General features: G+C 33.5%; 1 protein-coding gene across 1 annotated transcript; it reads left to right on the forward strand.

Moving 5' to 3' along the window:
* The first annotated feature begins 4,093 nt into the window (after positions 1-4,093).
* LOC104891001 (probable nucleolar protein 5-2) lies at positions 4,094-9,371 on the forward strand. Its single transcript, XM_010676630.4, is given in 10 exon segments — positions 4,094-4,230; positions 4,324-4,455; positions 4,564-4,605; positions 6,176-6,355; positions 6,442-6,606; positions 6,764-6,964; positions 7,584-7,994; positions 7,996-8,088; positions 8,200-8,334; positions 8,642-9,371. Coding segments are annotated over 9 exon segments (1,752 nt in total). The 5' UTR covers positions 4,094-4,230; positions 4,324-4,377; the 3' UTR covers positions 9,089-9,371.
* The last annotated feature ends 7,066 nt before the right edge of the window (positions 9,372-16,437 follow it).

Below are 16,437 nucleotides of genomic sequence, written 5' to 3' on the forward strand. Positions count from 1 at the left end.
ATTGGATATGCCCGACTCCATAATTTGGGCCGGTTCTCAGTCAATTCCTTTGCCTATGAACTCGCTAAAAATGAGCCCCTATGATCAACTGATGTGGTAAAAGGTTTATGGCTTACTCTCGTTCCTCCTCGAGATGAAATCTTCTCATGGTTCGCGCTTCTAGGTAATATAAACACCAAAAGCAAATTAGTCCTGCTCAATATCATTCTTGCCTCTCTGAGGCGTCATGCCCTTTTTGTGATTATGAGTTGGAATGTTGTGATCATCTACTTTTTCATTGCCCCTTTTCTTGGCAAATATGGACTTGGTGCTCAGAATTTTGGATCTTCATGGTGTATCCCCTCAAACCTTAGGCAAATTTTTTATCAATGACACCCTCCCCTAAAAGGAAAATTTTTCAAGAAATTTTGGGCTGCATCTTTCTACATCATTTTGTGGTTAATTTGGAAGGAGCAAAATGCTCGCATTTTCAAAAATAAAATTTGCTCTCTGCCACATATTCATGAGCTTATCTTGCTTCGGTTGTCATGGTGGATTGAAGGATGGGGAGATCCTTTCCCGTACAATGCCAATGAGGTGATTCAAAATCCCGGTTGTCTCCTATGGTCCTGCAGCACAGTTTTGAAGCAAATTCTTGGAAACCCGCAACCATCTCCTGCTTGGTCTCCTCCAATCAATTCTCTGAAATGGATGTGGATGCTTCTCTAAATACCATCTTTGGCAAATCAGCAATTGGTGGAGTCTTGAGAAATCATTTGGGCCAATTCTGATGTGTTTTCTCTATCCCGATCCTCCTTGTGGAATTAATCATGTTGAAATTCTATCAATTCAGAGCGCAATAAAAATACTCTCTTCATGCGAGCTTTTTGGGCAATATAATCTCATTATTGAATCAGATTCATCTAATGCAATGAAATGGTGTAATGAGGGTGGCTACGGCTCGTTGAAGCTTTCGTTCATAATAAACTTCATTAGAAAGTCATGGTCAGTGGAAATGGGATTTCCATTATGCATAAAAAGAGAGCTTCAAATAAGGTTGCAGATGCATTAGCCAAGCAAGGGCTATTGAGAATGGATGAGTTTGTTGCCTGGATGTAGACTTCTATCTTCATCTCCTTTTTCTCTTTATTCTATTTACTTTGGCTGTACTTATAGGTTGCATCCCATCCTTGTGTAACAATTCTTCCAATGCTTAATAAAATTCTCTTCCAATCATAAAAAAAGAAAAAGATATGTAAAGAAAGAAATTAATTGGTCAAAGTCATCTGATTTTTCAAAAGATTGTATTATAAGTGTGGATGCGATGATTGTAAAACTAGATCTAGAGAACTTGCAAAATGGGTGAAGCTATACATACACTCAGTGTATGTGAGTACCATATACAATCATACACCTTGACTTTCATTGGTTTACTAATGTGGAGTCCAAATGCATTTTATCTGAAATTCATAAACTTGAATGGATATGAAATTTTTGAACCATTTTGAATTCAAATATTGAATTTAATGCTAAATAAATTTTGTTTTATCTTAACATTTCAACTTTGTGATTAACCCAAATAAAAAGAATTGGTCGGAAGTTCATGAATGAATTTCTCACTAGAGTTTCAAGGAAGTAACCCCCAACTTGTCGTCCGAGCTTTTTACTAGAAACTTGTCGTTTGGATTTGATACATAAAGTAGTTTATAGGAAAATTTTACATAATTTAATCAAGATTTATTTTCCAATGAAATTGGATTGATTTTGTAAGTTGTTAACACACTCTGAATAATATAGAATACGTAAATGGTTTTGCTGGAGACATTATGATAATTATACAATATAATAAAAATGTCATGTATTCATACTTTATTTAGTATATTGTATACTAAGAGTTCTTCAATATACAAAATAAACAACCACTATAAAAACATGTACGTACATATGAACTTGGGTAAGGGTCGCCGAACATTTTACGCAGTACAACAAACTAGAGTAGGAAGAAAATCTCAAATACAACAAATCTTAACAACATATATAAATGGTTCGGCGTCATTGTTAGTTTTCACTTTTTGGTTTGGAAAAATTGACAATAGATGTCTGAACTTTGGGTGATAATTTTTAAAATGTCTGAACTATTGATTAACCTGTATAGGTCCCAACTTTTGGGGGTCTTAACTTTTAGCGGGCCTCGACGACTTAAAACTGAAGATTTTTTTTTAAAATCTCACCTAGTTCCTACATCCCTCCCTCAATTAACCCTTCTGATGTGACCCAAGTTTTACCAGTGATGACCTATAAAGCCAGTTTTAAGTCACTAGGGCCCGCTAAAAGTTAAGACCCCTAAAGTTGGGACCTACACAGGTTAATCAATAGTTCAGACCTTTTAAAAATTATCCCCCAAAGTTCAGACCTCTATTGTCAATTTTTCCTTTTGGTTTTGTGGTTTTTATAGCCATATGATACCTATGGTATAAAGAACTCAAAATTAGTCATACTTATATTAATCTTGTCAATTATGAAAACTGACAACAAAAAAGTAGAAGTTACTTTTTCTAGTTTTTAAATTTTTGTTTTTGAAAGCTTAAAACTAAAAACAGAAAACAATAATTAACATACATGACCTAAACTCGTAAATGGTTTACATGTTTCAAATACTTAGATTCAAGGAGTATCACAAACTAAACACACATAGCTTTCACCACACAAACTAAACTAAACACACATAGCTTTCACCACACAAACTATAATAATGGTTGCATGCATTCACATGAGGCTCGTCAAAAGCCAATGATTCTATCGAAATTTCAAAATCTTCTTTAAATTATTATTTTATGGATTTGAGCCTAGTATTTAATTCCCTTCAATCATGTAATTAGGGAGCCACATGATGTGAAAAGTAATTTAAATGAGGGAATTCAAAGATAGGCTAAAGTCAAAAGGATAATAAAATAGAAAAGATGATAGGATTTTAGCACAAATCTCCGAGTTTCGATGAGCCTCATGTCAATATATGCATCCATTACTATAGTTTGTACGGTGAAATTTATGCAATTTAGTTCGTACAACCACCTTGTCATATAAGCCAAAATTTTCTTTTCTAGGTGATCATCTCTATATAGTACAAGCGATCAGTGAAAAACCTAAAAAAAAAGTACTACAAAAGAGAAATTTAACTAATAATTTTGCTTTTTTGGCTTGTATAAAGTCCACTTCAATTTTTGACTAGTGGAGGAAGCTCAAAGGTATAGAGATGGTGAGATATAAAGCAATAGAATCTAGAGGAGTTGATATTGTATCATGGTGGCCAAGGTTTCATGTCAATGGAAGTGACTCAAACTCAAGGGATGCATGTTATATGATGTAGTGAGGTTTAGTTTATAATAAATTATTATAAACCTGATCTATTTAACAATTATTGAAAAAGTTATAAGTATAATTACACAAAAATTTGTATCAAATAGTACTCCATATAAAATTATAACTAGTTATTATGACCAGATTATGCCCCGGGTAAGAAAAAATTCATTTATTAATATAATACTTTATGATAATAACACTAAATACAACTTAGCCTAGTAGTTAAAACTTTAGTATATGTACTTGACGTCTCGAGATCAAACCCTATACTCTGCAATTTCGACATAATTTCTTGTTTTCGCATGCCTTTTAATATATTTGTATAGATATGAAGCACATTCGTTTTCACGAGTTTGTACATATACTAAAGTTTTAACCACCAGGCTAAGTTGTATTTAGTGTTATTATCATAAAGTATTATATTAATAAATGAAATTTTTTCTTACCCGGAGCATAGCCCGGACCTAATAACAAATTTTTTTTACTAAAAAAAAAAGAGAGAGAGAAGCTCCATGAGTTTGATTGTTGTACAAATCATTCTTTTTCTTGGTTGTTGTTTTTTTTTCTTCCAAACTTTTTTGATACTTTTGTTTCCCTCTTATCTTCCTCTAGTTAATAACTCAAAACAAAAAAATCACAAGAAATAAATGTAACTTAAGCCACAAAGGCAAGGTAAAGTATTGAACTATTGATAATTCTTTTTATTTTGGGCCTCACCTTTGAGAAAAATGTTGCCTAAATTTGCCAAACTTCGGATGACCCGACCCAAAAGAAAAAACGGGGCAGCCTATTATAAACCTCCATTATTATTATTCGTTCATGCATCTGTAAAACCCTTACAAATTACAATACCCCTTTTTTTTTTATCATCTTTCTTCCTCTTTTTCTCTGGTTAGCCTCTTTCTTCTACAGTACAGTATATGCAATTTTTACACCTTATAATATATTCATTAATATTTTGCTTTTTGGTGTTTTGTTTTATAGATTGTTTTTCTGGGGTGGTGAAAAAAAGAGTTGAAATTTGAGGAGCTTATAAAAATGTTGGTGTTGTTTGAAACTTGTGCGGGGTTTGCTCTGTTCAAAGTTTTAGATGAAGGGAAACTTTCTCAAATTGAGGTTCTTTTCTTCTTTATATTTTTTTTTATTGTGTTTTGAAATTTGGGTAATTTTTTGTGTAATGTCTGAACTAATAATTCACAATTGTTTTGTAATTTTGTTTTGCAGGATTTGTGGAAGGAGTTCGCTGATGTTGATTCAGCCAAAAAGGTCATAATTTTTCTTCCCCACTTGTGTTTAATGAGCGTATATGATTTAGTTATTTGCAACTTTATTGATTTTTATTTGCTTGTTTAAACAATTTCATTTAGCTATTTGTAGTTTGGATTTATGATGTATACATTGTGTACATAGAGGGTAACATTAGCATGAATTGCTTAAGAATGCCGAGGCGAGGGGAGTTGTTGGATTTAGAGTTGTTTTGGGGTTGAATTGGTGAGGGTGAAGGTGGAGAGGAAGTATAATGAGGTGCCCAATTGCCCATGTGTTGATGCGGATGTTGGATTTTATTTTACGACGGTAGAATTTACCATTTTTAGGAAATGGTGTGTTGCTTTGATAGTAGTAGTAGGAGGATGAAGGAGCCCTCTTGTCTATTGTAAAGCATTGTATCATTTGGATGCAATGCTACTAGGCTAGGTATATAACTCAAAGTAGCCATTCACTACACTGCTGGCTTTGAGATTTGTGGGGTTGTAGTCTAAGGAGGGTGGTTTACTCTGTTAAATACTCCTTTAATGAAAGATTATGTTGAATTTTTAAAAAATGGCATTATTGACATCGTGGCTTTTCTATTCTCGAAGTGCTCGAGAAAAAAAAAACAAAAAACAAAAAGAAAACAGCAGAACTGGTTGTCTGGTTTTCAAGTAGATTCCAACTTTCTTAAATAAGGAAAGTAAAACAAGTCTTCCGGAAAGTGAAGATGAGAGTACGTAATTAGTTTGCATAGAGCAAAAACATTAGAAAGGAAAGACTAACACTGACGGAAAACAAGACAACCCAGCAGAAGATATTTTGGGGAGGGTTCAATGAACAAAGAGTCAAAGAGTGATAATGATAAGAAATTCAAAAGAGAGACTTGGGAACAGACAAACAGAGGATACAAAGAAGGTTGTAGATGGCGAATAACTAGACGACTGAGGACTGGAATTGGTAGTGAGAAATGCGCATTGGCGGGTTAGAACTCAATAGGAATCATCATTAATTAGTTCGTGGTGCCCAAAACCAATTAAGTTTTGTCCTTTCAAGTCTTGGTTTTCCAGGCTGTGACCTAATGGCCCTTGATTAGGATATCCACATTGTGGAAAATGTGGAATAATTTTTAACTCAAATTGTTGTCATCTTTGTGCACTTGACGTCGCTACGCCTCCCGGGCCCTGGCTCCCAAGACTTCAATTTAAAGGGGCCTTTGTATGGTAAGCATACAATTAACTTGAATGTTCAATTACTCACCTTAGTAGGCGTGGGAAGCTGCAATCAGCAAAGTTGCCTTTTAATTTCTTATGCTCTTCATGTCATTTGTAAGAGCTCTCTTATGATTTTAGAAATATTCTGTATCTTTTGTGTCTTCTCCACCTTTATCAAACTCTGTTTTATTGTATCAAGATTTATGCAGTGCTGGGCAATTGTGTTTATGCTTATTTTGTTCTCGTTGTGTAAAATTTTCCATAGACCTATTTATAGCTCTCAACAACTTCACCCACCAGCTATTTATACTTGCAACTTAGGTTATTTTTCTGATTTTACTGATTGGTGGACTCGATTTTTGAAAATGCTTCAGGTGGTAAAGCTGAAAGCATTTGACAAGTTTGAAAATACAGCGGAAGCTTTATCAGCGGCCACTTTGCTGAGCGAAAGCAAACCTAGTAAAGGATTGAGAAAATTCCTGAAAGCACACTGCAAGGGTGATACGTTAGCTGTTGCTGATTCTAAACTTGGGAGTGCTATAAAGGAGAAACTGGTTGGTGGACATATCAAGCTGATGTATTTTATGAATATGTGATTTCAACAATTTAATATGAATTCGATTATGGCCGTGCATTGCAGCAAATTGATTGTCTTCATAATAATGCTGTGATGGAGCTCATGAGAGGAGTGAGAAGTCAGTTAACTGAACTTATTTCTGGCCTTGGAGCTCAAGATTTGGCTCCAATGAGCTTGGGTTTGTCTCACAGCTTGTCGAGATACAAGTTAAAGTTCAGTCCTGACAAGGTCAGTGGAATCGCTATTATGGACTGCCAACTTCAGTCGTGATCTTCAATTTGATTTGTGCTTCTAATTATGATGTTGGATTACTTATGAGTGTGTTTCATCACTGCTTTTCGTATTTCATATCGCCTGTCTAAGTCTGCTTCTAATGTTTATGCAGGTAGATACAATGGTCGTTCAAGCTATTGGCTTGTTGGATGATCTTGACAAAGAGCTTAATACATATGGAATGAGGGGTCAAGAATGGTATGGCTGGCATTTTCCGGAGCTTGCAAAGATTGTTCCAGACAATATACTTTATGCTAAGGTTGTGAAATTGATGGGAAATCGTGTTAATGCGGCGAAGTTGGACTTCTCTGAGGTAGACCCTCCCTCCCGGATTCAGCTTTATAATGATGTTGATGTGTGAATTAGTATTGCAGTCTGTTTCTGTCAGAATTGTAGATACCCCTAAGGAGGTGTTTGGTTCATATAGTGGTATGAGTTTGGAATCAAGAATGAAATCAAGGTGGTATAAGTTTGGAACTTGATACCTAATACCATGTGTTTGGTTTTATTTGGGAATGAATTTTCTTTTATAATACCTAGAGGTATTGGTATTTGCCACACCCACCTTCCCCCTTGGGTTTGTAAATCCCATACCTTATGGGTTTCAAATCTATCAATTTATTGAACAAACACTAGGTATGGGTTTTGCTCATTCTAAACCCAAACCTCATAGAGAATCATATGAACCAAACCCTCCCTGAGGAGGGTGGTAATGACTGTGCTTAGGAGATGTTATCTTATTCAAATAATCAAATAGAACAGTTTAAGGAAATACTTCTTTGTTTCCTGACTTGTATTAAGGACTTTACTTGTTTCCTGACTTTGTACTCGGTAGATATGCAATGAACCTTACATCATATTGGAGGGTTGGTTATGGTCGTTGGATCGGTACATAGTTTCATGGAATTTCATGCTCCCTTCTTTTGTTGCAGATATTGCCTGAGGACGTTGAGATAGCACTTAAAGAGGCTTCCATGATTTCTATGGGAACTGAAGTCAGCGATCTTGATTTAACCAATATCAAGGATCTCTGTGACCAAGTTTTGTCTCTTGCAGAATCCAGAGCTCAGTTGTATGATTATCTGAAAAGCAGAATGAACACAATCGCTCCCAATTTGACTGCTCTTGTTGGTGAGCTTGTTGGTGCTCGTCTTATTGCCCATGGTGGAAGCTTGATAAACCTTGCAAAGCAACCTGGAAGCACAGTACAGATTCTTGGGGCGGAGAAGGCTCTCTTCAGAGCCTTGAAAACAAAGCATGCAACCCCTAAATATGGGCTTATCTATCATGCTTCCTTGATAGGGAAGGCGGCCCCTAAACACAAGGGGAAAATATCTCGTTCTCTTGGCTCTTGCAGCAAAAACTGCACTTGCAATTCGCTATGATGCTCTTGGAGATAATCCTGACAACACGATGGGTCTTGAAAATCGAGCCAAGGTGAACTAACATAATCAGAAGTGACTGCGTCCAACCTTTTCCATCTCTCCTTTTTCCCGTTTTCTGGAGCTTGTTCTCATATGCCTATCTTTTTTTGAAAAAAAAAAACAGCTTGAAGCACGTCTAAGAAACCTGGAAGGTAAAGAACTGGGTCGGTCTGCCGGATCAGCCAAGGGAAAACCACAAATTGAAGTCTACGACAAAGATCATAAAAAGGGCGTGGGGGCATTAATCACACCTGGGAAGGTATTTTTCTTTCCTTTTTATTCTCTTAGGATGCCACGATGTGCTCTCTTCACCTTAAATAATAAGATCCAAGGAAAATAAAGGTCAAATGAGCTATAAAACAATCTCCAAAGGTTTAATTAGTTGAGATGAGTTCCAATAGGTTTAGATAGATTCATTTTAGAAAAGTTCTGGAAAATTTAGTTGAAGAGAAGGCACCCTTATTATGTTGCAAATCTTGTATGTCTAATCCAGATAGAAGACGACCCCTTTCGTGCCTTCATCATATATTCCTGTGAAACATAACACCACATTCTGTCTTTTGCAGACTTATAATCCTGCAGCTGATTCTTTCCTTGGTAAGAAGGATATCAATTTGATGCCGATTGAGAAGGAGGTTGATGTGGCAGAGGAAACAAAGAAGGCAAAGAAGGAAAAGGAGAAAAAGAAGAAGGGTTCTGTTTTGGATGATGACAATGATGGAAATTTGGAACCTGAAAGTGAAAAGACGGGCAAGAAAGAGAAGAAGAAAAAGAAGCAGCAGCCAGAGAATGGAGACCAGATAGAAGCTAAAGATGTTCAACCAGAAGCAGATAATGATGAGATGACGAAAAAGGAAAAAAAGAAGAAGAAGAAAAAGCAGGCCGAGAACGAGGACACTACCGAAGCAGGAGAGAAGAATAAGAAAAAGAAGAGAAAGCATGCTGACGATGAAGCTGAACCTGTGAGTGAGAAGAAGCAAAAGAAAAAGAAGAAGAAAAGCAGCGAAGATTGAGATATTTTTTTGGTGAATTCTTTCAAATCTAACAATTTTGGCCATCTTCAGCAAGGAGATGATATTTTTCCTATGTAAAATTCGCTTTTGCTGAGGTTTTGTTATAGGAGTTCTTATGTTAGAGTTAGTTTAGTCGTCGTCTTCCTCATGTACGTGCAAGAATGTCTATAACGATATCGGTGACTCTTGTTCGAGATACTTGTGAGATTAATATTTTTATATATTCAATATGAGCCATTGTGATAAATTGAATGGCTTCAATATTGAGTGACATTGGAGACCATTGTTAAGCTAGGCATGTGGAACATATTTCAATTTCATGTTCTTTAGTTATAGGCTCTACCCATTTGTCATGGATTAGTGTGAACCAGTGTTCCCTAATTCCCCCGCGAATCGCGAATTGAGAAAAGCAAATTATGGTCGGTTTTGGTTCATTTTTGGCTCATTTTGAGCGAATTGGCGAATTAGATAGCGAATTAGGTAACACTGGTGTGAACCTATGGCAGGTGAAAAACATTTAAATTCTGAATTCCACAATTAGTGATGAATGTAGTAATTTTATCTAACAACATTTTCCCTGAATGTAGTAATTTTTCTAAAGAACAACATTGTCCCTTTACATACAGTTCCCAATTAGTTGGATTTTGATACTGAAACTAAATGTACATCCTCCATATAAAATTTATACTGTAATACTGTTTGAGGATCTTCAAACATTACCCGACTTCATGAAGTGATGGGAAAATGTGGGGACATAAGATAACTAATATTATGATTCAGGAGAAACAAGGTTGAGATAATGTGACTTTTAATTTCAGACTGGATATTATGTATGTTAAACTATTGTTAAGCATAATTCTATTGACTGCTAAGAGTTACTGATTTGATTTACTAACATAATTTAACAATGTCTCAGCTTGTTCATCACCTTGCTTGACACAGAAAAGAAAATAATGACATAGACAATAGGCAGGAGTGTGTTAGTAGTAAATTATTGTCGAAAACGATCAATGCTTTTATTTGGGTCTTGTTTGAAGCCAATAGCCTTGCTGAAGCTGGATGTCCATAAAATGATGAGATTCATGTAAATATTATATCATATTTTTTCATGAAATATTATACCATAAGTGAGTATATGTCAAGATATTATTTAGGCAATAATTGTGATATTGTTTCCTAAGTGGTTGATTAGTTGTTTTGGGAATCTTAATCAGTTTCCTTATTGCCGTAATAAAATCTAATCGACTTAACATAATTTATGGTAAGTCGAGGGTAACTTGTTTTCTTAAAGAGGTCACTTATGGTAGAACTCGTAGAAGTACCCCTTTTAAGGTACAAAGAAACTTATTATCCAAAAGTGACATTTTTAACTTATAATAAAGTGACCCCTTTAACTTACAAAATGTTCCTTTTAGAATATAAAGTGATGTGATCTTATCATAATTTTATTGTAAGGTAGTCGTACACAATTCTTATTAATCTTCTTCTGCGGTAGGTTTGCATTGCTACGCAGGGTCTTGTGAGTATATATATATAGAAGTGAGTTCATATGAACATGCATACTTACATGAGAAATAAGAACGAAATTTACACAATATAACTCTTATGAATAACTGAAATAATTCTAATGAAAAAGTGATGTAACTCCAAAAAATGAATATTAGAAGAAAAAAATTGGGCTCAAAATTTTTTAGGGGGATATAACTCTAATGATGAACAAGTGTTGTAACTCTAATCCAATCGTGTGGTTGAGATTCATTCTCATTTCTCATGTGATCTTGCCCCCTACATATATATATACTAGTCTTCATATGCACGCGATGCGTGCGTTAATTTCAAAATTTGTTATTCTATTAGATACTCCATTCGTACTTTATTTATGATTAAACTTAAATGTGAAAAATTCAACAGTTAGATGAATTTAGATATATTAATTCGCTAATGTAAAAAAAATAAAAAGGTTGTGAGTGATTGTTAACATTAATTTTTTGTGAATGAATATTGAACAGAAAGAACAAAAATAATGAGTTGGTTTAACTGAATTAAAGAGTATCAAAGATAGTGGATGTTCAGACTTTTCAAGTGCACGTTATGTATGCCATTTTTTTATAAGGTATAAATATTTTGTCCATTTAATTTTTGACTGAAGTATTTGATGCATATACCATTTTAAACTTGTTTTAAATGGCAAGTTGGAATGAGAATTTTTAAATGATTTGCTTTTGTAATTTTTTTCATTCCATTAATTAGATCATTAAGGGTATTTTAGTCACTTCAAAAGAGGACACCACACCTCCTCCCTTGGCTTATATAATAGAGATGTATATGTATATATATATATATATATGTATATATATATATATATATGTATATATATATATATATATATGTATATATATATATATATATACATATATATATATATATATATATACATATATATATATATATATATTATATACATATATATATACATATATATATATATATACATATATATGTATATATACATACATATATATATATATATGTATATATATATATTACGAAAATTATATTTTTATAATTTTTACTAATATATAATTAAAGATGTTGATGATACAAAATGTGCATTAACAAACATCAAAATGAAAAATGAAAGTCTATTGGGAAACAAAGGGAGTAGTAAACTACAAATGTTATAAAAGCTTCCTTTTGATTAAAAAAACAGGAAGAAGAACCGTTAAAATGGAACTCACTTACCCATTCAAGCAAGAAACTCTCATCCCACAATCATACAAAGACTAGCCTTCTATGCATGCGACGCGTGTGTTTATTACTTGCGTATGTTCTTAAATTTTATTTAAATACAATTTTAAAAGTGTAATTTATAATTATTATAGTACATACTAATGTAATTTATAAAGTGTCTAGACATTGTGGTGAACATTTAGATGTAGAGTCTTATAATCAAATTAAATTTGTAAAAGTTTATTTTTTATTGAGTTACTATTTTTCTCATTATATCAAGTAACTTTATTAATGCTAACTTAGTTTATTATTGAAATTTTAAGGAGACACCAATAAACAATATGACCCCATCTATTAATTAGGAAATGATATAATTGTAGAAAATTTAAATATGCAATTATATATTTAGTTAAGGACAAAAAAAAACTTTTTATGAAGGACATCATATCTCCTTCCTTGAATTATATAATAGAGATAATTTAACTCATTTATTGGACTTATATGTCATATGGGAAAATAAGTGCGGAACAACCGAACAAGAATGAGAAAAATAGTTACTCATTTTACCCATTAATTGCATTTAAATGTCATTTGTATAAGTAAATATAGCCATAGATAACTGATGGTTCAGTCATCGACTCATCAGCCGTTGCCGGTGTTGTCATTCGCAACTCCGCTGGTTTTCTTGTAGCCGCTCATGGGAAGGTCATGATCATACTAAACATGATGGAGGCCATCCATGACAAATAACCCCCTCGTAGGGGTCATCTATGACAAATGACCCTCCCTCCTAGGGGAATCATGTAGGACAAATGACCCCCTAATTTAGAAAAGAAAAAAAGATCTCCTACTATACTTTGAATAGTCTGCCTAAATTTGAAATTACACAATTGAGTACTCACCACACGGCTGTTATTATTTTTATTGTAATCTGGAAAAAAAATGATCGGCTAATATTGTAATATGCTATGATCTATTGGTAATGTTATGAACTATTTTTATACTACAATGGGTAGTTAGGTACATCAAATAAATAAGAAGTTATAAAACATCTTATGTTTTTTTTAACTATAAAAAGGTAAAATTAACCATGGTTAAATTCTATAAAATATTAGATGTTGTATTTAGTATTTTTATGTTGTGTATTTAGCACACCCCCTTTCAATGATTTAATTACTTCATGAAAGCTTAAACCTCAAACTCTTTCTTTCAAATAATACCTTCATTCCTATTTACAGCTTATTTGGTTCATTTTCAGTAAAGAAAAGGAAAAGAGAGAAAGGGGAAAAAAAAATCCAATTACCCATATTTGGTTTAAATCTTTTCTTCTCGCCCAAATTCCCCAAATTTTATAAAGAAAGAAAATGAAACTTTATTAAGTAGTATTTCCTTTTAATTCCTTTTGTTTCATTTAAATTTATTTTTTGAACTAAACATGAGAACAAACCAACAACTTTTCTTCCACTTTCTTTCTTTTTCTTCCAAATCCTTTCTACCAAATAAGTTGTTAACATATTAAAAAATAGAGAGGAATTATGCAAAGTGGGGAGTAAGAAGTACAAAAAGTAAATAAAAAAGAGTGAATAGAGAAAAATGGGATAAGTGGGCATTTTAAATGGGTTAATTTATTTGATTAGGGACCACATGAAGGACAAAAGTGGGGAATAATGATTCGGAATTTTACCTTATAGATAAAGTAACAATGTAACTTGTTGTCAACATCTTGATCCGTATAAGATCCTACGATTCTACGATCCAGAAGTACCTCACCGATCCCGATCCTACCCAACTATAAAAAATCACATGGTAGGTTCTTAATACAATTCTATAATCCTAAGACTCTACGATCCGATCCTATCGTTAAAAAAACATAAAGTTAATTTCACCTATTACCTTTCTCCTACTTCCTCCGGTTTTTTTTACATGTTAAACTTTGATACTTTACACTATTCACATATTTCACTTTGACCCTCGCTTGTGATTTATATGCACGTGAATAAAAATAGTCACGTGGGATCTTGTTAGATTCGTCTTAATATATATTTTTTAATATGTACTTTTTATAATTTTTACAAATACAAAATTAGAGATATACTCCCTCTGTTTCCTAAAGATCTTCCCTCTTTCCGTTTAAGAGTGTTTCCAAAAGATCTTCCCTTTTTTGCTTTATTCCTTATTTGGCAACACAGATTTCCCTATTTACCCTCTCATGTCACTATCATATGGTCCACCATTACATTATTAATTCAATTTTACTCTCTTTCTCTCTCTTACTTTAACCCCTTTTTATTTGTTTATTTATCTTAACCCCTTTCTCTCTCCTACTTTACTCACACCATGCCCCACACAACTTGATTTTCCTTGGTATCTGTAGGAACAGTAAGTGGGAAGATCTTTAGGAAACGGAGGGAGTATGTCTTCAAAATTTTGCATTGGCATGCGTGAAAAGTAAAAGTGAAACATATAAAAAAAAGGAGGAAGTATTAGATTTTTGTTGCATGTTACTTCAATCTTATAGTATTGAAAAACTATCGCCATTTGCTAATGTAATAAGTTATTATTAATATGTGTAAATTTATAATATGAGGTTATCACCATATTCTAGCATAATAGTATCTATATTATCCAATTGTAGAATCTTACGATCCTACGATTCGATCCCAGCAATTGATCATACCAACTCCTACGATCCAAAGTAGGATCCCAATCCTGATAACATTTATGTAACCTCTAAAAATGAACGACACGAAAAGGTGTGTGGATTGAAAAGGTACGAAGATAGTATATGCCTGTGTATGGAATCATTGGGCATAAAGTTAATATGTATTCCTAGGGAATTAGGGTTGGCTCAAATGGTGCGTTTTTTCATCTTCCCTATCAATGTCTAGGATTTAATTCCTTTCCCAAGCATTTGCTTGGAATTTAATTGAGGGGAGGGGATTTGTGGGGTGTGTGTTTGTAATGAGCCTTTGTAGGGGAAGCCTTGTCTGAAGACAGCTCGAGGATTTCTTTGTATCTATTAAAATAAAACTAATAAACTTCACTTTGGGGGATAACCAATGAGAAAGTATAAAAGTATGAGAGAGACTTAAAATGTGGAGAGAAACTGAAAAGTAAGATAGTTTAAAAAAAAAGTGGGTTAAAATATTAATAAGTGGATGACATGGGTGGAAAAAGAGGAGAGATGAGACATGTTACCAAGAATAGAAAAGACGACTATGTATGGATAAAAAAGAAACATACCAAAAAGGGGAGAGTGTACATTAAAAAGAAACGGATGAAGTATATACAAAGATTGAAATTGGGGAATAGCTCAGTGGTTAGAGTGTCTCTCTCGATTTCAAGAGGTCTTGAGATTTATTCTCTCCCTCGCAAAGTTGGGATCCCCTTTACTCTTCCTACCTTATTTTTGAGTATTTTCCTTAACAAAAAAGAAGGCAGAAATTGGACGCAAGTGATATACATATTGAGAGGAATACATTGATTGATTTTGAGATAGGTTTCCAAAATAGTTTTCAACACTTAATTTACAAAAATTAAAATGTCTTCGAAATTTTTGAAATGAAACTATTGTTTGTCAAACACTTACATTAGAATTGAATCACAAAATCTCAAATCTATACAATAGATTAAAAGACGTCCCTAAACAAGGAACTGTGTCACGTGACGTTATTAATTACAGTGTTTAGTTCATGTACTCTACATAGAACAAAAAAATTAGAAAATGCATAATATAAGATTTGATTCCATGATTTCAAATTACTATATTAATGTCATAATCACTAAAAGTAAGTAATGTTTAGTGTTATAATTTGAAAGTAAGACATTAATGAATAAAAATTATAATTACTCAAGCGGACCTAAAAACTAGTTCAAGAATTGAAATGAAGATATATTGAGATCAAATGTAGATTCTCAAACACTACCTTAATTCGTGGACAAATATGAACTCGTAGACTCTACATCATGAGCAAGTGTTCATTGACCCAATTTGAAAGTGAGACGATAGAGAAACAACTCCATCTCGAAACTATTTGACCACAACCAAATGTGATGAATCCCTTTAATAGTTCTAGCTATAAGGGTGAATCCTGAATTTTCAATTCTGAAATGGTTTTATTTTTATAAAGAGCATTTTTCCTAAAAATAAAATTCCTACTAACAACTCAACCAAATCCTCGAGCCTAAAGGAACACCTCTGTTTTTACATCTCAACCAAAAATTGCCCTTCCTAAAAGTGTCAATCCACAACAATATGAAAAAGTGAGTGCTATTGTTCCACATTTGCACTCGTTTCGAATATTTTATTTTTTAATATACATAATTGCGTCTATTCATGATTAAGCCAACCCCAACTTTCCTAAGTTTAAACACAAAATCCAAACTCGGATAATAGGCCCGACCCATTAACCCGAATCGGGCAATTTTTAGACAAAATCGAACCCCAACCCAACCCCAACCCAACCCCAACCCAACCCAACCCAATCTCACCCTTTTATCAACTCTATTTCCTCAACCTCAGATTCCAAAAATTCACTACTAGAAAAGTTTTCCGCAACTTAGGAGAGTGTGTTTGGGATTGGTAAAAAAAGGAGCAAAGGACCAACCAAACAGCCCCA

Source organism: Beta vulgaris, chromosome 4 (assembly GCF_026745355.1).
Source record: "Beta vulgaris subsp. vulgaris cultivar EL10 chromosome 4, EL10.2, whole genome shotgun sequence".
NCBI lineage: Eukaryota > Viridiplantae > Streptophyta > Magnoliopsida > Caryophyllales > Amaranthaceae > Beta > Beta vulgaris.